Source organism: Schistocerca serialis, chromosome 3 (genome assembly GCF_023864345.2).
Source record: "Schistocerca serialis cubense isolate TAMUIC-IGC-003099 chromosome 3, iqSchSeri2.2, whole genome shotgun sequence".
Lineage (NCBI taxonomy): Eukaryota > Metazoa > Arthropoda > Insecta > Orthoptera > Acrididae > Schistocerca > Schistocerca serialis.
Window position 1 is genome coordinate 412,324,665 of NC_064640.1, and position 25,922 is coordinate 412,350,586.

Consider the following 25,922-nt stretch of genomic DNA (forward strand, 5'->3'; position numbering starts at 1 on the left):
ATTATGGTGAAATGATTTCCCCTTTCAATGGACTGGGCTTGTACAATGCGGGGCACAGAAAAGAGCTGTGTAAGGATTATCAGCGATAAGAATCAGAATTAATTTATTATTGGTGCATAATTCACCAGACAACCATTTGTGCACTACACTGAATGATGTAATGTACAACTTAGTCAAGTTAATCAGTTTCATGAGGTATTGTTCTACCCTTCAGCACAGGCAGTTCAAGGAGATTCTGTCTGAATGTGATTCGGAATATTGTGACGTTCTGTAACATAACCGTGTTTGTTGGCTAAGAAAAGAGCAGATAAAAAAAAGTAACCTCTTTCTTGGAAAACTTGGAGACACAGAAAGCAACTTGCAATTCCCAGCAGATATGTGCAGTATGCTAGCTGTGGCTTACCTGAAAGACATTATCAAATATTTACGTGCACTCAACACTGAGTTAATATGATGTAAAAAATGTCTGCTTTCCTTCACAAGCTTGATATATGTGAGAAAGGTATTAGAAATCAAAAATTTGTTCATTTTCTAATAATATGAATATAAAAAAATATAATTCTGAAATATACACAGCAGTGTTTTGAAGTTTTGTATCAGATCTTGCCAAGGAATTTGCAGAAAGATTCCGAAACTTTGCAGAAATAGGGAAACTGTTACCATATGAATTTCTCCAGTGACAGACTTGGCAGATGTGGCTGTAAAGGTATCTAATCTTCCAAAATCTTCACTTCATATGGAAGTAATTGATTTACAAGAAGTCCTTGCAGACTTACAAAACTCCAGCCACTGAATAATTTTGTGGTAAATATGGTTTGGAAAAGTATGCAAATTGCTTTAAAAAAATCCTATTTGCATGGCTTCTATGTTTACTTCCACACAACTTCTGTCAAACATCTTTCTCAAAAATAATTATTTGAAAACCAAATATTGTTCAAGGGTAATGGATGGATGCCCACCTGCAGAAACTTTTCACGTGAATTTTTCCCTGCGAGAACCGAACTACAAAAGATTGGTTCAAGGCTGCAAATGTAATTTCACTTGTCCATTTGTAAACTTGTCTATCTTACACTATTTTTAAGAGTAAAAATAAAAATTAAAAACCTTTTGCTACCTATAATATGGGTTTCTAATAAGTAGACCAAAGCTTTTTTTATATAAATGGAAATTGAGCTAAATTTGAATTTTTCTTTTTTCTCTGGGCCTTGATAAAATTTTACTAAAGCATCCAAAGCATGATAAAATTGACTTTCTGACCCCTGCATTTATCATTTTTTCACAGTTATCTGACAAATACTTCAAAACATTGTGTTGTCTGCTTATGATTTTTGTGTTTTTGATAAAATTTGTTACTTGATCTGCCAGAAGTGCAATGTACTTGTTATAAATGTTGCCAAAATTAATACCTTCCTTCCCTTGGCCAACATCCTCCCGTAACATCTGATGAGTGGGCATTTTCTCGTCCATAAAGCTGCCTATGAGAACTTTTGATGCACTTAATTTTATATGGTAACATATGAAGAGCTTATTTCAATAGTGGTACAAGTCCATTTTTGTTCATTCTGAGATACAGAGTCCTAAAGGTAAATGAGCGCTGAAAAATCTGCAGCTGAGATACCAGTATATATACTGGAATATTTCTGGTATCTCAACTGCAGATTTTTCAGCACTCATTTAACCTTAGGACTCTGTATCTCAGAATGGACAAGAATGGACTTGTACCACTATTGAAATAAACCCTTCATATATAGTTTTATTAACCCCAAAACAAGCAAACTGGGAAACTTGGTTGAATCTTAAACTTTCAGAACTGTAAAATTTGGTGCTAATGTTTTTCCTCACCTACCTTCTGCTTTTATTTATACCTCTCACCTGTGCTGTTTCAGTTTCTGACAGCTCATTATTAGTCATTGCTACTTCCATATCCTTCTGTGCACGTAGAATCTCATCTGATGCGGGCCAGACATTGACTTCCTTTATCTCTTTTAAGAAAATTAATTTAAATATTGTTGAAAGCTGGAAACATTCACATTTTTTAATAATTTGTGTGTCACCTTTCCTACAGTTATTTCAGCTGTGGTGTCTGGCAAGTAGACAATTCGCTTGTGCCTGAAATATGCTTAATACTCATATTTCACTGTTATTTTTATTATTATCAAAAGTCATTTTCTGAATCCTACATTTTTTTTCTACAATTGAACTTAACGCATTTATATTATAATTGTGTTGACTTTCATATCAACAGGCTTTTTAAAGTTTACATTCGAGGGAAAGAGCTATCTGTGGAAGCAGATGCGGTGAGAAAGAAAGCCCGAGAGAAGACTTACTTAAAAGCTCTGGAAAAGCTTCAGGAACAATGCTTTACAATTAAGGTAAAGATGCTTGCTTCTGATTTCCGCCCTGCTTGTTTATTGCTATCTACACTGCTGGTCCTTAAAATTGAACACTGTGAAGACAGCACAACAAAAGTCAAATTGGCAAGGATCGTACTACATGTTTGAATATGTAAATGTCCAAACATTTCAACACAACTGCACGGAGTCAATAGGAGTAATGCCATCCACAATCAGTGCATAAGTTGAGATTATACAGCAGATTTCTCATTCGAGAATCACATGTGAATGTTAGTTGTTTGTCAGAAGTTTATGTTATGACTTGTGTAACAAAGAGAGCACATGTCATAATTCGCCAGTGACAGAATTTTGGCCTATTGAGACTGCAGTTTATTGTTCCCCAATGACACCACTCACGTCTGTTGTGACCCTGATGCTCTCATGTAAATCTGGAATTGACGAGTCAGAGAGAGCCATATTTGCCGCCATGCAGGATATAACACATTGACCACCTGAGAAACAAGACTCATTTTTCGGCCAGCCATGTGGGATGGTACAGCCTCATCACGTACTGTGAGTTGGGGAAATTGACTCATTTGCAGCAAAGCAAATATCCACATAGACACTAAGACAAATTCTGCAGCACCACGGAAAGTCAGCACAGCAATCACAGTAGCGGCTTTTTTGCCACGGAGCAGAGAGAGGTGTACCAACAGTGGTGCATGTGCCAATGATACAGGATACAGGAGTGACACGGCATCATCTTTTCGGATGAGTCTTACTTCTGTGTTTGGCAACAGGGCAGACTTATCCATGTGTGGAGGCTCTGAGGAGAATGAACATTACCACATTGTATTTGCCATCATCGTACGGTCCCAGCAGCTAGCATCACGGTACAAGGAACCATCAGGTACACGGCGTGATCACATCCAGTTGACACAGCTAATAAGCCAGCATTATGCATGATGTGTTCAAGGTTGGTGGCTGTGCACCGCTTTCTAGGTCTCCTGTCGAAAAGCCCTGTCTCGGTTTGCCGAGAGATTGGCATGCCACCGCTTGTGAGCCCTGCGATTGACAAATTCTGTCATAGAGTGGCATCAGCCTGGAATGAGAGACTTGTATCTGTCATCCGAGTTCACTGTAACACAATGCCCAGCCCTCATTTGTGCAAGACATTGTAGTTATGTGTACAAAATTTTTCAGACTGTGTACCACCAAATCTCGTGTATATTCTTGCTATACTGTATACAGACAATACATAAATTTTTGGTATTTTCTATCCTTCCTGGAGTTGTCATTTTAATGGCCAGTGGTTTAGAAAGTAGAAAATCCTTTCTTGGTATTTTTGTGCTTTTTCATAAATTTATTAATGTTTTATTTTATTCCTTGCAAATGTGTTAATTTGTTTATCTGTTATCTCTGTTTATTTCAACTGCAACTTTTTCTGCTTTGTTTGCATTCCGAGGTAAATTTCTAGCAATGAAAGTTATATTCTGCAACAAATTGTTGTTGTTATTATTATTATTATTATTATTATTATTATTATTATTATTATTGTGAGGAGAGTATTTCCCTCCTTTGTTGTTTTCAGTATCTAATGGTGAATCACTGTAAGCTTTTCAGCACCACTTGTGGTCTATTTTGAGAGGCTTTGAAGTGAAGGTGCTGTGAAATGTGATTTATCTGTGGTATGGTCTCAAGTAGCTTTTGAAACAAGTCTACATATTGAAAAACATAAATATTTTCAGATAAAACGTCGGCGTTACGACCAAATTGTTGGGAGAAACTTTGGTGAACCAGAAGTTTCGGAGGTAGAAGAACCACAGAATAGAGGACCTGTTACACCTGCTGTTGGGGGTGTAGCTTTGAGAATGATGGCAAATATGGGCTGGACAGGTGGCGGCCTCGGCAAAGCACAGCAGGGAATAGTAGAGCCAATAAGGTAATTAGTTACATGTTGGTCACTGTTACACAGGGTGTTCGTGCTTATTCTTTTGCATGGCTTATTTGCTTGCAAACAAGATGTGATTGCATATTCTGTTATCAAATATACATTTATTTATGGTATTTATGCCTATTATTATTATTACTACAGTATTTTATTCTTCTCAGTAAAATATTTCAGTTGATTATTATCAATGATGGCTGTATAGCGTTACTTTTGCAGGGTATGAGAAAGAGGAAACTGCTTATAAAGGTTTACAATAATAAATTCCTGAAGAATCTAGAAAGTTCCTCTTACTGGACAGTTGCACTAAGCATTTCATATGCCTTCTTCCTCTTCAACACATTGTCACTCAACTTATATAGTCATTTTGCTTATTTTAATCTGTTGTCACTCATGGGTATTAACCAGAAATTATATATATATATATATATAATGTGTTTAAACCATGACTTTACATCTACATCTGAAGACACAAGGCAATAAATTAATTGGTGAATTAATTTGGAGATGATCCGAAAGGGATTACGTACAGAGAGGAAAGTGGCAGGTGTTTTTATATATAATAATATTGATGTACAGTTGTAGGCTAAGGACTGCAAGTGATTTTGATCATTAATATTAAAAGGACATGATACAATTATTCATACGAGACAGCACAAAACAAAGCGAGAAACTCACTACTGAGGATACTAAAGAAAAGAACTTTGAAACATGACAGTTATTTGCCATATAGATGACACATCAAGGGGTCAATGAGCACATAAATGGTGAGGCTGAAAACATTGTTGATTTTCCAGGCAACAATAAACACTCGCTCTCACACGCACACGCACATACACATACACACAGCTATCGTGTCCTGGGGCAGTAGCTGAATTGGGATGAGGGGTCGTGTTGGGTGTTGTAGGTGCGGTGAGCAAGGAGGTGGGGAGGATGAGGGGAAAAGAGACAGGTAACTGGCAGGGATGGACAGTGATGTGGCACTGGTGAGCTCACTCTGGTGCTGGCAGGTGAAGTTGCATGTAGCACATGATGACAGAGTGGGAGGGAGACTGTGGAGATTGATGGCAGTGAGAGGCATGGGGACAGACATGGAAGTGGGTGTGGAACAGGGTCTAGTGGAGATTTGGAGCAGAAGGATTCTGGCACCAAAGAATATGTTTTAAGTACAATTCCCATTTATGTAACTCAGTGAAGTTATGGGGGGGGGGGGGGGGGGATCCAGGTTATATGGACTGTGAAGCAAAAGTGGCCATTACAGTTGACAGCAGTCTGTCAACAGAGGTTTAATCTGCCTACAAAATTCAAAACAGCAAAACACCATTGCAAAGTGGAAAATCCATACTGCATTTGTGCAAGATAATTGTTCTGAGTACATTTTAAAAAATCATCCAGGAAAACTAAGGTGATAATATTCACAAAATAAAAGTCCATAGGTGTTAGAGACTGCGTACTTCACTGAAAGCAACAGCTTTATGGGCTGTGATGTACAGCCATTATTAGATTACTATATTTGGATACAGCATGATCAATAGAAATTTTAAATGTTTTAAATGCAATAAATATGAGGGAACAGAAGTAAAAGACAAAAAATGGTTCAAATGGCTCTGAGCACTATGGGACTTAACTTCAGAGGTCATCAGTCCCCTAGAACTTAGAACTACTTAAACCTAACTAACCTAAGGACATCACACACATCCATGCCCGAGGCAGCATTCGAACCTGCGACCGTAGCGGTCTCGCGGTTCCAGACTGTAGCGCCTAGAACCGCTCGGCCACCCCGGCCGGCTAGTGAAAGACAGATATGTAAAAAATTAAAATTAATAGTTGAGCGTTGGTACACAAAGTCACTCCTCATTAGTTATTGTTTTATATCTTAATTTATATACAGTGACACTGTGTTTATTTGTGTGTAAGTGATAATAATTTGTCATCAAGATATAACTGCACAAAAGAATTAAAGGGTCATTTGATTGAAACCACATCATTTTCCCCTGTTGAGACCCAGAAGTTTGAAATTTGACTAAAAGGTGCCTACAACCTTCCTGCATAATGGTACAAAAGTGTAGCACCCTGTAATGTCATACTTGGGCTCAGCAACACTTGAAACAGCGTGTCGAGACATCCAGGGAAAAAGGCCAGTCCTCAGCAGTTCATGTGAGGTGTATTGTGGGTTAATGATGTCACATTTGGCACCAAATTTCACCGCAATTCTGCCAAATGCCACTGTGGATATGTCACACCTTCCTCTACCCACATCTCACCCCCTTCTCTTGATGCCTTCATGATGGAGGTTAGAACTGTGGCACTCAGTGTTGAAATCACACAGTTCTCTTATGGGTGACTGAGGAAAACATTTCAGTCGACACAAAAAGACCTCAGGAGGTATCATAATGGATGTCAGTGAAACCTCCATTTCGCATAGGACATTCATGGACACACACTTCACTGTCAAAACTGATCGTTTTCAAGGCGATGTGCAACAGAATGATGTTCTTGACACCCTTGGACAGTGCTGTGACCCCTGGATATTCAGCCCTTCTCTAAGTACATAGTGAAGTTTCAACCCCATTTAATGTGATGTGACCTCTTTGGAGTGTATTGTGACTGCAATTTTTGTTCTGATGTACAGGGTGAAACCACTAGGGATTGTTCAAAACCATTTGACGAAATTTAAACATGATCTGGTTCAACAAAGGATGTTTATGATTTTACAGTCCTCCTGTGGTGTGATTATGGGGTGGGGGCAACACATTCTGTGCCACCTTGCATACCTGTATTGTCTTCTTTCTTGGCTCTACAGCTCATGATGAGCCTTGGCCTCTTCTACAATTTTCTTCCATCTCTCTTGGTCCTTTGCCAATACTGTCCAGTTTCTATAGCCCATCTTCCTAAGATCTTCGATTGCTCCATCTTCCCATCTGGCTCGTGGTCAACCACGTCCTCTCTGCCCTCCTGGCTTTCCTTGTAATATTCTTTTTGGTACTTCTGTATCATTCATGCGAACCACATGTCCCGCCCATCTCAGTCTGGATGATTTCACTATCCTTCTGATGGGTTGGTCTTTGTATATTGTATATAACTCATGGTTGTATCCCCTCCTCCACCTTCCTCTTTCACAGATTGGGCCGATAATTCATCTAAGTACCTTTCTTTCAAATGCATCTAGTGTTTCAATATCTTTAGTTGTTAATGTCCAGGCTTCAGAGGCATATGTAAGCGCTGGTTGTATAAGTGATTAATACATAGTTAATTTCGTGGCACGAGTCAGGAGCCTTGAGGATAGAAGTCTTGTTAGGGCAAAATAGGCTCTGTTGGCCAGTATTAATCTCTGCTTAATTTCAAAGGAGGTATCATTTAGACGTGTAACTGTCGAGCCCAGGTACTTGAAATGTTCAACTCTCTCAAATGTATAATTGCCCATTGTTATTTCATTTGGCATATTTTCTCTATGTGCTTTTCCAGCTGCCATATATTTTGTTTTTTGTTCATTAATGATTAACCCCATGTTTCTACTGGCCTGTTCAAGAGCTGTAAATGTCTCTTCCATTGCTTTTTGGGTTCTTGCTATTATATCTATGTCATCTGTGTAGGCCAGTATCTGCACTGATTTATAGAAGATCGTTTCCCTATTCAGAAGGTTTGCGTTTCTCATCAGCTTCTCCAGGGTGGCATTAAAGAGAAGGAATGCCAATGCATCCCCTTGTCGCACTCCATTTTTAATACTCAATGTGTTGGACATCATTCCTCCTATTCTTACACTACCTTGTGTTTCGCTCATTGTCATTCTCACTGACCTTACCAACTTTATAGAGATTCCCAGTTCATCTAGAGCTTGATATAACTGCTCTCTATTTATGCTATCATAAGTTGCTTTGAAATCTATAAAGAGGTGATACGTGCCAATTCCGTATTCGTTTGTTTTTTTCCAGGATTTGTATTAAGGTGAATATTTGATCTATAGTTGACTTCCCAGGAAGGAATCCGCATTGGTACAGCCCCGTCTCCCTCTGTATGATCGGGAGTATTCTGTCGAATAGCATATTAGAGAGTATTTTATATCCCAAATTAAATAGTGTGATCCCTCTGTAATTGCCACACTCCATCTTATCTCCTTTCTTATATATGTGACATATGATACCCTCTTTCCATTGTTGGGGCATTTTCTCCTCTTCCCATATTCTGGTGACCATTTTCAGAAGGCTTTGTTCCAGCTCTCTGCCTCCTTGCTTAAACAGTTCTGCTGGAATACCATCTGTCCCTGCCGCCTTGTTGTTTTTCAATTTCTTCATGGCAGTTTTCTCTTCTTCTATATTCGGTGGGGTAGTGTTGTTGTCTGGGTCCTCTTCCCCATTGGTGTCTGTTGGGTTCTCTGGTATAGTTATTCTAGGGTTGAGGAGACTATCAAAATACCTGCGCCATCTTTCACATATTCCCTTCTCTTCACTTGTTATATTCCCTGTCTCATCTTTTATTAAGCTTGTTTTGCTACCAAAAGGCTTCCGTGCCGCATTCACCCCTCTATAGAATTTCCTTATTCCATTTTTGCATCTCTTGAGCTCCATTTCTTTGACACTTGCTTTCATCCATTCTCTCTTTTTTCTTTGGTGGGTCCTCTTTTCAGTCCTCTGTTTTTCTTTGTATTCTTCTACTATCCTCCTCGTACAGTGTGACCACAGTATCCTGCTATATGCTTTGTTCTTTTCTTCATTTACTATTTTGCATTCAGTACCAAACCATGATGGTCTTACTTGTCTTGCCCCAATTCCAAGTATCTCTCTTGCCAATGTCTCCACCATCGTTTTTATCGTTTCCCACTGATCTTCAATATTGTTATATTCTCCAGTGTTTTCCAAAATCCGAGTTATCTTCTCCTGATACTGTTCTCTTACTTCCACTGATTCTAAATTTGTTATATTATATTTCTGTGCCCTGGGTCGGTCTCCTTGAGCTGCGTTAGATATCCTTGCCCTCACCCGTGCCCATACCAGAAAATTATCTGTATCAATGTTTGGGCCTCTGAGACTCCTCACGTCCAATAGGTCTGATTTGTGTCTCAGATCTATCAACACATGGTCAATCTGATTTACTGTGTTTCCATCCGGTGAGTTCCATGTTCCCTTGTGAATTTCTTTCTATGGGAACAGTGTTGACCCTATTACCGTATTTCTAGATGCTGTGAACAGTATAAGCCTTGTTCCGTTATCATTACTTGTTGCGTGTTTGCTGTGGGGGCCAATTATTGGTGTATAAATCTGTTCTTTCCCCACCTGAGAGTTTAGGTCTCCAGCTATTATTTTAATAACATGCCCTGGGCACTCATCATATACTCTTTCGAAAGATTCATAGAATACTTCTTTCTCTTCTTCTTCGGATTCTTCTGTTGGTGCATGGGCATTAATTGTGGAGTAGGTAAAGAATTTCCCCTTTATCCTGCCTGTGAAACCACTAGGGATTGTTCAAAACCATTTGACGAAATTTGAACGTGATCTGGTTCAACAAAGGATGTTTATGATTTTACAGTCCTCTTGTGGCGTGATTATGGGGTGGGGGCAACACATTCTGTGTCAGCTGCATACCTGTATTGTGCACTTTAAAAATGTATCTGTAAAGAGACAGCCTTTGACTGATTCCTGGGTGACTCGGCACAGGCATCCTCTTTGACACCATTCATTTGAGTGGCACTACACTGCTACTCTGGTGTTTCTTTGCAGGCATGCAGAATTTGAATGATTTTGAAGGGGTTGCGTGCCTGCATGTGCATAGGTATCAGTCAAGGGTGGCACTGAGGATCCCCATTATGATTCCACAGGAGGGCACAAAAAGCACAAACACTCCTGCTGCTTCAGATCATGTTTAGTTTTCACTGAATAGTTCTGAACAGTCCCTAGTGGTTTCACACTGTACACCAGAGCAAAATTTGTGGTCATGCTACATTCAAAATGGATCATATCAAATTAATTTGGGTTACAACCCCTCAATGTCCTTAAAGAAGGGTTGAATCATCTGAGAGGTGTCAGCACTGTCAAAGGTTGTCAAGAATGTCGTTCTGTTGCGCATTGCACTGCAGACTGTGATTTTAGACCACAAAATGTGTCTCAATGAATACTCCCCATGGGAAGAGGTAGTTTCATTGACGCCCATTATGCCATCTCCTTAGGCCTTTTTGTATCTCTTCTGAGTGGGAATGTGTCTGAAATATTTTCATCAGCCACACAAAAGAAAACTGCCTGATTTCAATGCTGGGGATTGTAATGCTGGGTGCCACAGTTCAGACGTCCATCACAGAGGCACCAAGAGAATTGGTGAGATGTGGTAAGGGTAGTCTATTGTGTGACACATACACGGTGGCATTAGACAGAATTATGGTGAAATTTGGTGCCAATGTGACATCGCTTTTGCATCCTTACAGAGAAAGGTTTTAGGCACCATTGAATCAAATTTCAAACTTCTGCATACCAACGGGGGAAAATGCTGGAGTTGCGAAAAAGTGACCTTTCAGTTCTTTTACGCAGTGTAGGTAGTACATATAGACACTCACAGGATATTGCAGGACAAAAGGCAGTATACTGTTTTTTAGGAATCAGTAGTATTTATCTCTCAGGCTGAAAATTTGTAACTATTAACAATCACTATCACAGTACAATCTACAATACATATTCAGAAAGTCCACAATCAGGTTTAATGCATTTCTGTACTTGCAGGGCAACACATTAAGGAGCTTGTTGTACAATTAGCATGCCTTCCACATTTCTTTATGAGAGTAACAATGTCCACAGTGTGACCGGGCTGTCGGAAAAATTTTTTTAGCCATTGACAGCTGGCACTGAAATCGAGAAAAAAGTAAAATTTAGTGTGAGTCCCCTTGCCTCTCACATGTTGGGGTGCTTCATTAGTGTGAGTCCCCTTGCATCTCACAATTTGGGGTGCTTAATTAATGAAATTAGCCACGAAGAAATTGTTCAAAATTATCCCTATTTCCTTCAATGCATAAAGTCAATCATCTGTGAAAGTTGTCCACAGTTTTGAGCAGCACATCCTGTGGTATGGCTGCAAACGCTCTTTGAATGCATTGCTCCATATCGTTTCAGGTTGTGGGCTGTCTTTCATAAACAATATTTTTTAAATAACCCCACAAGAAAAAATCAAGAGATGTCTGGTGAACGTGGAGGCCACTGAATTGGTCTGCTGCGTCCTATCCACTGACCAGGGTACTGTAAATTTAAAACGTTCTGCACATTTTTAGCATAATGAGGAGCTGCTCCATCCTGTTTGAACGACATTCGTTCCTAGTTTCTAAATCAGCATCTTCCATTCGCTCCAACAAATCATCGCAGAGAAGTTGTAAGAAAGATCTCCAGTAACATTTGGGTCAAAAAAATATGGTCCTATCAAGAAACCGTTTAAAATTTCACATCAGACCATTAACAACCATTTGTGTTGATTGTCAACGGGTCTGTGCCAGTGTGGATTGACAGGGGACCAATAATGACAGTCATGACGATTTAATTCGCCATTGTTTTTGAATGTGGCTACATCGGTGAACATAATGTACCTAAAAAAAATCATTGTCACCTCTTATCATTTCCAAGGCCCATTGCCAGAAATGCACGCGTATTTGCATATCTTTCGGCGTTAATGCCTGTGTCAGTGTGATATGATACGCATGATATTTATGCGCCTTCAAAATCCTCGAAACAGTTGCTTTTGGTATTCCAGTTAGTCTCTGAATCACACAACTACTCATTTTGGGATCCAGTCGAACACAGGTGAGAACGGTAAGGGTACAAGCGTCATTTTCACTGTAGTCGTGATGACAAGGTGAACAGTGCATGTATCCATTTCGAGCTCGTTGAGTGCAATTTTGAATAATGTTTTCGTTTGGATGTCGTCTGTTTGGGAAACTATCCACATACAATTGCGCAGCTGCAGCGTAATTGTTATGGCATTCACCTAAACGTAACATCAAATCAACAATCTCTGTACGAAGATAGTAAGCCGTGTTTACGGTTCACAATCTGAAAGTGAGGCGACGTCTGATCACATTGCACTGACCTTTATACTGAGCCGTAGTTCACAGTTTGGCCACGGTAGTGCCACAGTTGGGTGAGTAATGCAATTGTGAAGAGTTCCGTAATGAGATTTTAATATCATTCCACCTTCCTCCATCAAAAACTGTGGCGGGTAGGATGCATTTTGTTTAAAAAAAAAAAGAGCTTAATTTGGCATAATTAAAGAATTGGTGCACATATTGTATCAATTTGATGCGTCTTCCTCGGATCATTCTAAATAAATCAGAGTTCTTCCCCAGTTTTAATTTTTCTCGATTTCAGCGCCATCTGTCAATGGTTTAAAATATGTTTCAGACAAAACTTGATTACTTTTTTATGGAGAATCCGAATCTGGAATAAAAAATAGGGGTTTCCATTTAAGATTTAAAAGTTGCCCCCCTGCCCCACCCAAGGGGGCGGGGTTTGGGGGTCACGTGTAGTATCACCCGCATCTCCCCCGGCCATCTCTTCTTCCCCCTTTCTTTGACCTTAAACCTCATTTGTGTGTGTGTGTGGGGGGGGGGGGGGGGGGGTTTAAGGTCAAAGAGAGGGGGAAGAAGAGATGGCTGGGGAGGTGCGGATGGACATATGAAGGGAGGACATGGATAAAGAGGAGGGGAGGAGGTGGAGAAAGATAGGGAGGAGGAGAAAGAGATGACCGGGGGGGGGCACGGAGATGCTGGATAGAGAATGGGGGGAGGAGGAGGAGGAGGAGATGGACAAAGAAGGGGGGAGAAGGATATTAGTACATATTTAGCAATTGTGAAGCATTGGCGGGTTCGCTAGTATTTTATAATGTACAGTATACAGGGGTTGGACAAAATATGGAAACACCCAGAACCTAGCACATTAACATGTCTAATATGGTTAGGAAACACATTGACATACAAAACAGCCTCCGATAATCTTGAAATGGATAAATGCAGGTCCTGTATGGCTTACAAGGGAATCATAAACCATTCTTCCTGCAAAATAATGTCAAGTTCAGGTAATGATGATGGTGGATAGCAATCACAGATTCTTCTCTCCAAAGAAGACCACAAAGGTTCAAAATATTAAGATCTGGTGACTGGTGGCCAGGGGAGATGCAACAATTCATCCTTGTGCTCAAAAAACCAGTCTTGGACGATGTGAGCTGTGTAAACAGTGACTCTGTCATCTTGGAACATGGCATCACCATTGGAGAACAAACATTGTACCATGGGATGGACCTGATCATCCAAAATGGTCACATAATCATTGACAGTAATGCGACTTTGCAGAGTAACCATGGGGCCCAAAAATATCATGACATGGCTACCCAAATCATCAACAAATCTCCTCCTTGTTTCCCTCTTGGAACATAAATTCAGCCAGAAGTTAGAAACAGTGTGAAACAAGATTCATATGACCAATTGACTTTTCCCCTTGCTCCATAATCCAAGTTTTACAGCTTCATTCCCACATTTCCATGTTATGGGCATTTGCATCACTGATGGCTGGGTTTGGAGTTCTTGCTCACCCTACAATACCCAACTTACGGTGCTCACTTCATATTTTTTTGGTGCTGACAGGGTTTGTGAGTGCAACATTCAGTTCTGCAGTGACTTTTACAGGTGTCTTCCTTTTATTTTTCATCATTAGCCTCTTCAATGACCTTCTGTCATGAACACTTAACACACACACTTCTGTTCACACTGTGATTTAGTGCATGATGTTTTTCCACATTCCCTGTATGCAGTAAAATTTTTCGATATAATGCCTCTTGAAACATCAAATGCTTTGATCACCATGCTTATGGAAGTACCTACCATGTGAACACCAACAATTTGCCCATGTTTGAATTCACTTATCTCCGACATAATGAACTCAAAGTTACATAGAACACTGTTGTGACCATGACTTACACTTGCAACGTATTGAGGACATTGCACAGGTGCCATTCATGTTCAGATACAATGGCACAACCTGCAGGCTTGTTTACCATCTGCATTAGTATTTATGCATGCATTTCTCGTGGTGTTTCCACATTTTATGGCCAGCACCTGCACATTAATGTGAATATATACTTGTTGTTTTAATCTCCTTACAGTGGTGATAAACATAGAATATGTATTTGTGAAATATGTATGGAAATGAAACAATTTTAGCTCAAGATATATGGATCAAATCTATTTAACTCCCAAATTCTGCAGCTGTTGTCATTGAATAACCTTTTTTTTTTTAGTTTGACAGCCAAAATGAACAGAAGTGGCTTTGGTAGTCAATTTAAGGAAGGGAAGAAAGAAAGTGCTGAGAAACCAGGAACCTCATTCGAAAATAAAGCACTCGTATTTCTCGAATCATATGCAAGGAGTAACTCTGAACAAGATCTCGTGTTCACGGCAGAGTTTACCAGTGAGGAAAGGAGTATTCTTCACAAGTAAGTTTTTGAATTTATTATACTTGAATGTTGTTTGTTCTCCAATTATATTTATAATGTCAGTAATTTATAGACATACAATTTCTACTGTGAGTTTTGATCCTGCTGTTGGCAGAAAAAATGTTATCATAAGTGCTTGTACCCCTGTTTCAGTGCATAGATATATATAAAATTAAAATTTCTTTAACCCTTGCAGTTTATATCACACCGATTATTTCGATAATTGAAGTTTGTGCATCAGCTCCATACTTAGATGATAGAATTAACTGAACCAGTCAAATACTCAATGCTGCTTAAACAGGATACAAGCCTGCAAAAATTTGCTTGCCTTCAGAGACCGAGCATGGTGGTGCTGTGGTCAGCCACTGGAGCCATATTCAGAAGTCTAGTGTTTCAACTAGCTATCCAACCATCCAGATTTAGATTTTTACCTTATTTCCGTAAATTGCTTAAGATGAATCCCATGTTGGGTTGCGGGAGATTGAATGGCCTATTTCCTTCCTCAGTCAGAGCTTGTGTTCCACCAGCAATGACTTCATTACTGATGGGAGATAAAAAGCTAATCTTCCCTTGTTCCTGCCAGAGTGCGTAACTGAAAAGCTAATTTAGTGACAGTACTTTGTGAGTTGCATCTCTCTCCCTCCCCTTCTTTAGCTTTCACATAACCAAGTGAGACTCATCAGCAACAGGACAGGTTTCAGTAGGAGGTTCAAGTAGAAAAAGAAGTCTATCTGCCTTCCCTCCCTGTCTTCAACTACCTCATAAGAAAAGATGACTCATCACCAGTAGGACAGGTTTTGCGTATTGGAGGTTTGATAAAATGACTAATTTAAGAGACTGCGAGTGATGATGAGAAAGCAACATAAGTTACTCAGCAAAATTTAAGCTTCAAGTTATCAGCTTTCCTCACTGCTGTACAAGTGAAGAGAAACTCTTAAGTAGTTTGAAAACTCAGTGTTCATTTTGAGGGTAAAAGTGCAAATATGCAGATGTGGAAAAAGACGTGCTTGATTTTTTAGTTCAAAACAGGAAATGTGCATATGCCATTACAACTGAAATAATTGAAATTGAAGGCTGCAAAACAGCATGTGAGAGAAACATTTTGCCAATGGAATTTAACGTTTTGTATGGCTGGGTTGGACAACTTATGTTATGAAATAATCTGTGTATTCATTGCAGAACTACAATAGCACAAAAGCTGCCTCAAGCTTACGAAAACAATTTGATGTTTTTTCAGCATTTGTATGACCCAACTATGGCACAAAAAATTTTTATTTACGTTCTCAAATAGGGAATGCAAGCCAAATGTCAGTCTACTTCAATACACTACAATACATACACTACAATAAATAATGTAGGGAAATGTGGCATACAAATGTGTACATGTGGTGCTGAAAAACAGCGGTGGCCAGTGATGTTCAGCATTATGGCTGATGGATAAAATTGCCACCGTATGTGGTTTTTAATCAGAAAACAGTCCCAAAGGGAGAAAGTTTCCCTGCTGGTTTTATTGTAAGAGCTTGTGATGGCAGGTGGATGACAGATGATCTGGTCCTAGACTGGATTTCATTAGTGTGGAAAAAGTAGCCAAGAGCTCTTCTTCACTCAAAATCAATGCTTTTGTTGAATAGTTTTCCCAGGTACACTGGTGGTTGAGTGAAACAAAAACTGAAAAAAGAAAACTGGCAGCCTGATAAGTGTGTTGCAGCTTTCGAATATGTGTATCAATCATCCATTGAAAATTAGCATAAGACAATTCTATATCAATTACATCTTGAACAAAGCAATGCCAGGAAGCTGGCTACTTTGTGGTCAATATCAGAAGAACTTGACATAAAAAAAAAACCACACACACAGGACACACACACACGGGTAGGTATAAAGAAGTTCACACAATGTTGCTTTTCTTTTTTCAAGAACAGCTAATGTAAATGCAAACAAGGTGTAAGTTTTTTTGCCGGTATGTACTGTTTTCCTGCACAGTATTGTGAGACATGCAAGGAATATTGATAAACCTGAGCAGTCAGAACGATATGTACAGATTAAATAAAGCAACCCTCAGGTAGAAGGTTGCTTTGACCTTCACAATGCTTAACTACTGTGCAGTGCCTTATTGTCATTATGCCTTTACTTTTCCAGCTTGTGGACTGATTGACATAACTAGTTATCATGGGACCTACCGTTTGGACAAGGAAATGAATCAAAGGCAATTTATATTTCAGCATATACATTTACACCCCTCCAGGGGTTGTAGTCAGGATTGCCTGTGATGTGGGCTTGTAGTTAATATACGGAACTCAAGTTTATAATAAGAAACTATATCAGTTTATTTGCTCATAAGGGTTGCAATTGGTACAAGAGAAGATAACCCCAGTAGCTCCAGATCCATCTTGAAGGGGAAGAGAAATTGCCACAGTAAAGAAAGTAAGCCATTTAGTATCTACTCTAGATGGTGGCTTGGAACAGATGCCATGGCTTCTAGAGCCCTTAGTCTCATAAGTCAACTGATCCTGTGGTGTGATTTGATTGACAGAGAGACTTTGCTGACGATGGTTTGACCTGTTCTGGCATGAACTAATCGATTTTTGTTGTATCAGTGGAAAAGTGATAAACAGAAAGGCAGCCTCTTTGTGAAGCTTAAATGATAAATGTTACTTGCAATCGGAGCCTGGGAGCATCATGTACATCTATTCCCCTCTCCCTGAATTCAACAATTGCAATCAGGGATACCAACTTCTTAATTTCAATTAACAGTTCAGTATTTTAGTTTCATTTAACAATTTTAATTTTATTTAACAATTCACTATTTTAATTTAATTTAACAATTCAAATCTTGGAATGTGAGTATAATTGTTACATGACAGTATGGTGACTACAGTTGTTGGCACAGAACTATGATGGTGCCAGTGTTAGAAAGGCAACCAGAGCTGGCTTCAGAGAGAGTTTTAAGGAGTAAAAACAACTGAAACACTTGCACAACAAGGATGAGAAGATAACGTGAAAATAAGCAACATAAGTTTACAGGTCATTTTTCAAGATTTAAGAAAGAGGCAAATGATTGATTTCTAGCATTATTGGAGGAGATAATGGACTTGATGTGATTTGTAATAGAATGTGGGCTGTGTGACGTTGAAAGGCCTCCTCATCAGACTGCAGTCAGTTTTTAAGACGACATGGACACACGGTGTCCAGTGTCCTTATGGTGACTAGGTAATCACCAGGAAGGCACCATTCAGTTGCTAACCTGATAATAAGGCAGATCAAAATTACAGAACAGAATTTTGAAACATAACATTTTGTTTTATGTGTAGTCAGGGAGCAGCACTGTAAATAAAATTTTAAGTTAGTTAGCCCCACTGATTAAGTACTTGAAGTACCACTGTAATTACTTAACTGATAAAAGAAAAGTTGCCAAATTGAAAATATGTTAATGTGGAGAAGGTACCAAGTCAACTGCTTGATTGAATCTTTTTGAGTATCAACCAGAATGATGTATGAAATTAAACAGATTTAACTAAAAAAAGTATAAAATAACAACTGCAGAATAGTACACTTCTCATTGCATTAATTCATTTTATAAACAAATAATGAATCATTAACAGTAAACACCTGAAGGGTGATTCCCTTAACCTAAATTTATGTATCACAACAGTAAGGTAATTAAGTTCAGTCACAATGAATAGAAATATTGTAAAAATAGCTCATGACAATAAAATATCAAATGAACAGATAAGCACAATAATAAAAGTTTGAAACAGTCACAAAAGTAAGAATTCATAAGACAAATACAAAATAATACTTTTAATTAAAGAAGAGTGACATTGAGGAATTGCTGTTTAGGGCAATAGAAAAATAAAAGTTGTCATTAACTTTTGCTCTTTATGTCGGTACAATCCACTGGAACCTGGCCAGACACATGATCAGCCAGAGTGGCTGTAAGCATGAGTCATGTGGAACAGTGTTGAATTTAGTGGTGATTGAACAATAGGTGGTTCAGTCGTGTGGAGAGTGGGATCTTTTTCCTACAAATTCCTTCAAAACACAGCAGCTACCTTCTCCACATTAGTGGCTTGTGATGTGCGTCCTTGTTGCAAAAGTTTTCAAATTTTGTAAACTTTGAACATAACTTTGCCACACCAGATAATGGTGAATACCATGCAGTGACAATGCCTCTAAATAGCAAAATAATGCAAACATATGATGAAATCACACTGTAGTAGAGGCACATAATAAAATATAGAGGAATAAGCAAAAGAGGGTAACTAGGCTGAAAAGGGCACCCTTTAATTTTTGGGATAATGGGGAGTGTGCCACAAACAAATACAAAAGAGTGATGCATTTGTAGTACAGGGGCCTGCTAGTCTTGTGGAACCACATTACGACCATAGAGAACCACATTAGAACACAGATTGGTGCACAGAGGAGAAAAGACTGTGTGACTAATGTTGTTTGACAAAGGGTAGATGTCGACAATGGACAGATTTTTGGCCCATAGCAAGCAATCCAGTGGGGGAGAAGTTCTGTCCAGGCAGTGGTAATACCAAATTAACATGCTAGAAAACCCTGTAAGGCACAGAGGTAACTTTCACAACAATATATATGCTACACTTACGCAAAGTTTCTACTTAATCATAACCAGTGAGGCAAAAGCTCACAACAGAATCATCAATATGGCTAAGCAAACGAGTGACATAGAAAATACTGACATTATTTCCAACTCGAGACTTAAGATTCAGTCTTAATCCCTGGACCATAAATTATATGCAGGAATAGAAGTAAATTACAGTGACATCTGTGTAACAGTTTACCGAACATTTGCTTCTGTTCTGAACAGTTCCTTCAGAGTTTTGCTGATTCCACTGTGGAAGATACTATATCACTGTCTTTATACTATGGCCGGCCAGTGTGGCCGAGTGGCTCTAGGCGCTTCAGTCTGGAACCGTGCTGCCGCTACGGTCGCAAGTTCGAATCCTGCCTCGGTCATGGATGTGTGTGATGTCCTTAGGTTAGTTAGGTTTAAGTAGTTCTAATTTCTAGGGGACTGATGACCTCAGATGTTAAGTCCCATAGTGCTCGGACCCATTTGAACCATTTTTCTTTATACTATGTTAAGTGATCAAAATTAATTACAATGTTCCAGTCTGAGAGCTGTAATTCGACATTGAAAGGTGATGTGAAATGCAATATCCAGAATGGTCCATCCCAGGGGAACTTAAATTTCTTAGTTCTGCATGGTTTCTTTGCAGTTTGTTGTAACATTATGTAATTTCCTACTTAGTATAGTGCCATCTTACCATTCTTACGATTACGGAGCTGTTGTCTCTGTGTCACAGCTGCATTATTCTGATGAACTCTCTACCAAATCAGTTTAAATCTTTTGCACAGGTTTTTCACTTCCGTGGAATTTATCACAGAAAGCGACTTCTCGGTCTTGAAAGGGTAATGCAGTTTGTGACTATAAACCACCTCATAGAGACTCAGTCCTATTGTCTCATATACCCTTACATTGCATGACAAAATTGCATGGTAATAGATGATCCCAATCTCAATGTGAGCTGAGCACATAATACAACAACATTTTGACCTATCACCACTGTTTAATCAACACGTTCAGCCCTATCATTACTCTTAGGGTGAAATGACATAGTTCTTCATATTTTTAATTTAGGTACTTGATATATCTGTACCATAATGTTGGACATAAAGTGTGCCCCTTGATCTTTTATAAGGGCCTTTGTCTAGATAACATGTATAAGTGATTAACATGGCAAGATCACAGGTTAATGTAAGTGTGAGATAAGCCATTGCAAATGTGAAATCTATTACTTTAATAACCGGTGTAACTGCAACTGTTGAATACAAGCATGTAAACGTGCATGCATTGTGTTGTAAAGGTGCCAGACATCAGTTTGTAAAATGGACTTCATGTCTGTTGCACTTGGACAGTCAAACAGGGATGGTTAATGCCGTTTGTGGATGACACTGGAATCATCCCATTTGTGCTCGATTAGAGGCAGATCTGTCGATCGAGCAGACCGAGGCAATATGTTGACACTCTGTAGAACGAGTTGGATTACAACAGCAGTATGTGGGCAAGTGTACACTGTTGGGAAATACCCCCTGAAATGTCGGTCACAAATGTCAGCACAATGGGTCGAATCACCAGATTGACGTGCAATTTTGCAGTCAGGGTGCACGGGATAACCGCGAGAGTGTTCCTGCTGTCGTATGGAATCGCACCCCAGACCTTAACTCCAGGTGTAGGTCCAGTGTGTCTAGCATGCAGACAGGCTGGTTGTAGGCCCTAACTGTAAACCTCATAAAAGTAAATCAGCAAAACACTAATAGTAGCAGGGGCATATCCGAGGCCAAAAGGCATCCATAGTTATTCGTAATGCCCGGAGGACACAGAAAAAGCTTTATTTTCCCGATATTCCATTGCCATAGGAATTTGATAGTAGCCAGAGCACATATAAAAGACAGTGAAGAATTTGCATTTGCCAGGGTGACCCAATGTGTCATCAATCCTTGGAAGGAGATAAGTATGCAGTTTTGCAATCATGTTGACTGCTCTCATGTCTAAACAAATTAGGTAAGGCTTTTCTCCATTATTGGTTTTCTTGCGGATTACCGTGACCAGTGACCCTTAGGTACTGAAAGAAGGTTGAATTACTCTAGCTTCCAGTAAATCTGCCTTATTTGTCTGCACTATGCGCTTCAAGCAACAGGGTAAGCGATATGGGTTCTTGGCTATAAACTTAGCATCACCTGTAGGAATCTCGTGGTATGTTAAAGAGGGTGCTGGAAGTTGTTTCTTTTCTTCAACAAACTCGTAAAATTGGCTAGAACAGGGTACAGTACATCCTGATCTACCTGACACAGGTGTTCCAAGTTTCTTTTCAGTTTCTGCTTGTATAGATGAGTAACTGAGATGGAATTTATGTAAACCGTTCTTTCAGGCTGTTCATTTTCTTGGTATGCTGTTCATCTCATCAGTATTTACTTCATGCACTTTGGCAAGTATGGTACCCCAGGGAATTTTCGCATTTATGCTTCAAAATTTCTATGCTCATGAGCAAAAATGTACCTTTTTCAGTCACACTCATCCAAAATAAACTGCACTTCACATGTGTCTGTTTACTGTCTAAAACTTCATTTCTTGTTTGTGGATCCAATAAGAAAATATCTCTGCTTAAAGAATCTTTCATCAAATCTATCCAAATGATTTTTCCGGTACTGTGCAATGGTTTGTGGGTTAGAGAATCGTGGTTGTGGGCATCCCTTTAAACTACAAACATCAAACAAAGTCTTCAGCAGCAGCTTTTGGCAACATCACTGGCGGTATCAGCTTTGGTGCCATCTTCTTTCTAAAAGCAAAGCTCATGACTTACATTTGTTTATCGACAAATGGCAAGGTAGTAACATGGCAGCAGCATCTGACATTGGGATGGTGCAGGGTCATGTACCATGACATGACCTCGTGCGAAAATGTCAGAGGAGGTGAGAGAAGTGGGACGACCCTGCACAGCTGTAGCAGTGGTGGCAGCTCTGGCTACACTGCGGCAGGCAGTCCTAACTGATTGCGCTAAGTGATCCTGATTACGCTAAGTGATCAGTTGTTGTGTCAGCACAGAGCCAGACTCCCCCGCATAATGATTTCACACATCTGCTCATGTCTTAGTAATTAATATGCATCATCTCAAAGCCGAAAACAAGATGAATGTGGCATCCCGATTCTGATGACCGTTTTTGCACTCTACATGGTGGTGTAGTCAGGATTGGAAAGTGGCGTGGGCTTATAATTAATATACAGTACTCAAATTTAGAAAAAGAAACTATATTGGATTATCTAGTCATGGGGATTATATGCTAATGATTGTCGGGGGGTGAGAGAAGGTAACTCCAATAGCTCCAGACCCATCTTGAAGGACAAGGGAGATTGCCAAGATAAAGAAACTAAGCAATTTAGTGGCGGCTCAGAACGGAAGAGAGAGAAGTTTTTCGGCCACCACTTTGAGAGTCCTCAGTTGCACAAGTCACAGGATCCTGTAATGTGATTCGATTGGCATGGCAAGTTTGCTGTCAACAATATGGCCTATTCCAGTGTGAAGCAGTTGATTGTTGTAGTCTCTGCAAAAAAAGCAATGGATGAAAAGGTGGTCTGTTTGTAAAATTTAAATAATAAATATTACTGACATTCGGGGCCTTGGAGCACCTTATACATACAAAACATCTGTCTCAGTCGTGGATGATAATGATATTTGTTAGAATCTTTGCTGACCAATTTTATTACATTTTTAGTTTGCTCGTCTGTCAAAGTATCTGTCCTTCAATAGTAATCACACACTTTTTTTGCTGGGATCCATGGCGTTTCAGGTCTTCGAACGTCACTACAGTAAAAGCTAATGCCACAACAGCCAAAGCAAACTGACACTGTGGTTAGTGTTTCAGGCTACCAATGCTGAGGTCTTTAGTTTGATTCCTGGTAACCACTTCAAATTGAAAGGTCTGGAAAGAGGCCCACTTGGCCTTGTGAGAGCAACTGAAAATCCACTTGAGTATAAATGCAGAAATATTGATGCACACGCACCAAAGTAGTGTTACATCAAAAGGTTTACAACAGGCAAGATGACAGACAACAATTATTTAATTATTTATTAGCACCAAAAGCATTATTAGCTTTTTTTTTTTTGGGGGGGGGGGGGGGTTTATGAGCGCAAGATTCTCAGCGCATTACGACTATGGACTCCACACTAGTTGGGTGTGATTTAGGTCTAGATAGTATGGCGGTAATAGGTAGGGAACTATTTTGTTGCAAAATTTTGTCAGTGGAATAAAGAGAGGAAGATTGATGCTCCTTAATTAATGCGAGAAGTTTGGCATTTTCTGCCTCCGTGTATTTTTAACCTTTTTCTGGTCATTTATCCTTGATAGGCCAAAGTTTTCCTCTTACTGTCATAGAGGAAAAGTGACCATGAAGCAAAACTGTACTTATACATCAATCAAACATTACCTGGTACTCTTGTTTGACAACAAGTGGTGGACTCTGCCTCATTGCAACATTTATTCACAGTGTAGCGTGTATCAATAATATAGAAAACACTGGTTTCTCTCTCACTTTCTTTGCTAGCCTTTAAGTCCTTTTCTATGTACTTTTCATTATGTCAGAGAAATTGCTGTCTAATAATACATTTACTATATGCATTTTACTTCTTCTGTTCTGAGAAGATATTTGATTTCTGTTCCGGTCGGTATCATGTCCCTCCTTCTGTAATTTGCACACCATTGGCTTATTTAATAGTTGCTTACTAACATCTTCTATCATGTATCACACCTTTTTCATTCTCATTGTCATTAAAATTAATGGCATTAACAGAAAGTTATCATGGCTTCCCGCAAATGTATTTTCGTGATTGCTTTTTGTGATCCCTTTCCACACTTGCACTGTGAAGTAACTATGTACACTGCTTTGAATTGGAACATGACTGTGCCTAGTCATGTGACCAACTTAGTTCTCACTGCAGCCTAGTCACCAGTTCACCTTGCTGACTAATACATATTATCAGAGCAAATTTGCTTTAACAGTGCACCCCAGATTGAAACAATAGACAAACAGTGTGATAAAAACAGCTTACAATCCATTTAAATCTGCATGTACATAATACATTGTGCAAGCCTCTGTGCAGTGCATGGCAAGGGGTATTTTGTTCCATTATTGGACACAATGCAAGTTTCTGGTCGAAGGTGAAATGAGTTAAATTCTTGGCAGTGAATAAATTGTGATTAAAAAATAATTATTCATAATACTAGGATGATTTCCATGTGGACTTTGCATCGAAGGATTTTGAGTACGGAAGTTTTGTGGCACACTGAAGATAGGACATTGGAAATCTGGAAAACTTGAAAGTATTCCTTACTGGCAACTACTTTTTCTGCTCGAAAAGCTTGTGTGGTGTCTGGAGGTAATAAAGCCTCATCAGTGCTTAGGGAAATACTGTTTCCTATTAAATAATTTTTCTTATTTAAGATATAATGCACATTTACTGCATCAGTTTACATATGCTAACGACATTGACTTCTAACCTGAAGTCTTTTTTCTATTAGTTTTGAAATTTGAAATAATTTTCACTGCACAATTCAAAGAGTGTATAACAATTTAATTGGATACATAAAAAAATTTACTCACCAAGCAGCTGCAGAACACTCTCTTAAAAGAAGGTAGTAATTAGGCAAGCTTTCAGAGACAGTGAGCTCATGTGGCTCTGTTGGTGGAGTATTGCTGTGAATGGCAAATATCCTACTCTATAACACCCTTGTAACTTTGCCATGTGTGGAAAATACAGCATATGTTGTATATAATAGTTTAATTATAGTTGCTAGTCTTCTTACAGTGCCACATGTGCCTCTGTTAATTCTTGAGACATTTTAGGCAGTCATAGATAGTATGGTTGTCTCAAGTTCTTACATGTATGTGATGTGATAATGAAGTGATGTGTCCTTTCTTTTTTAGCCTTGCTGCCAAATTTGACCTGAAGTCAAAGAGCTATGGCAAGCAGGAACAACGGCATTTAGTGATTTCGAGGAAAGTGGAACCTTTCCGCATTATGAAAGCCCTTCTAACACCAGGCTACACCAGTGAAAAATATGAACTTGTGAGGCCAAAAGGTCCACAAAGGCCCACAGAACCGAAGGAAAACACTTAAATATTTAAACACTAAAATTATTAAGTTACACATTTTCTTGAACATTTGAAGAAACTTTTATAACTTAAGCCTTCAGGCATGTAGTTACACTATTTAAGAATCCTCATGCTAGCAGTGTCTTGTACCAAAATCAGTATTTTGTATGTTTTATTAGACAATAGGCAGAACTCTGTAGTAACAATGTAATGTAAAACTTGAATAAAGTAAACATGCACAATATTTTTAGATCTGTTTTGTGTAAAAATTGACCAAAACCATAATTAATTGTGTTATCATGTTAACTTTAATCTGGTCAGTGGAAAGCATGGGAAGTAGAGTTTAAAGTAGGTGTAAATAATCAGTCAAAAGCTACAAAGTTATTGAAGTGTACTAAGTATATTAATAGTATTTATGTATGGAATTTCATTTTTAGCATCACATACATATTCTCCTTTTTGTGAACTTCTTTTTTTAATAACTGAAGTTGCTTCTTTTGAAACTATATTC

The 25,922-nt window shown here is 39.0% G+C and overlaps 1 protein-coding gene across 2 annotated transcripts in view; it reads left to right on the forward strand.

Annotated features, from left to right (window-relative positions):
* Positions 1-25,655, forward strand: part of LOC126470282 (uncharacterized) — a 137,326-nt gene extending 111,671 nt beyond the window's left edge. For both annotated transcript variants that reach the window (XM_050098032.1, XM_050098033.1), the window contains 4 exons: positions 2,246-2,372; positions 4,082-4,275; positions 14,539-14,733; positions 25,244-25,655. In XM_050098032.1, the coding sequence (XP_049953989.1) occupies positions 2,246-2,372; positions 4,082-4,275; positions 14,539-14,733; positions 25,244-25,436 (709 nt within the window). In that variant the 3' untranslated portion in view covers positions 25,437-25,655. The remainder of the gene's footprint in view (positions 1-2,245; positions 2,373-4,081; positions 4,276-14,538; positions 14,734-25,243) is intronic.
* The last annotated feature ends 267 nt before the right edge of the window (positions 25,656-25,922 follow it).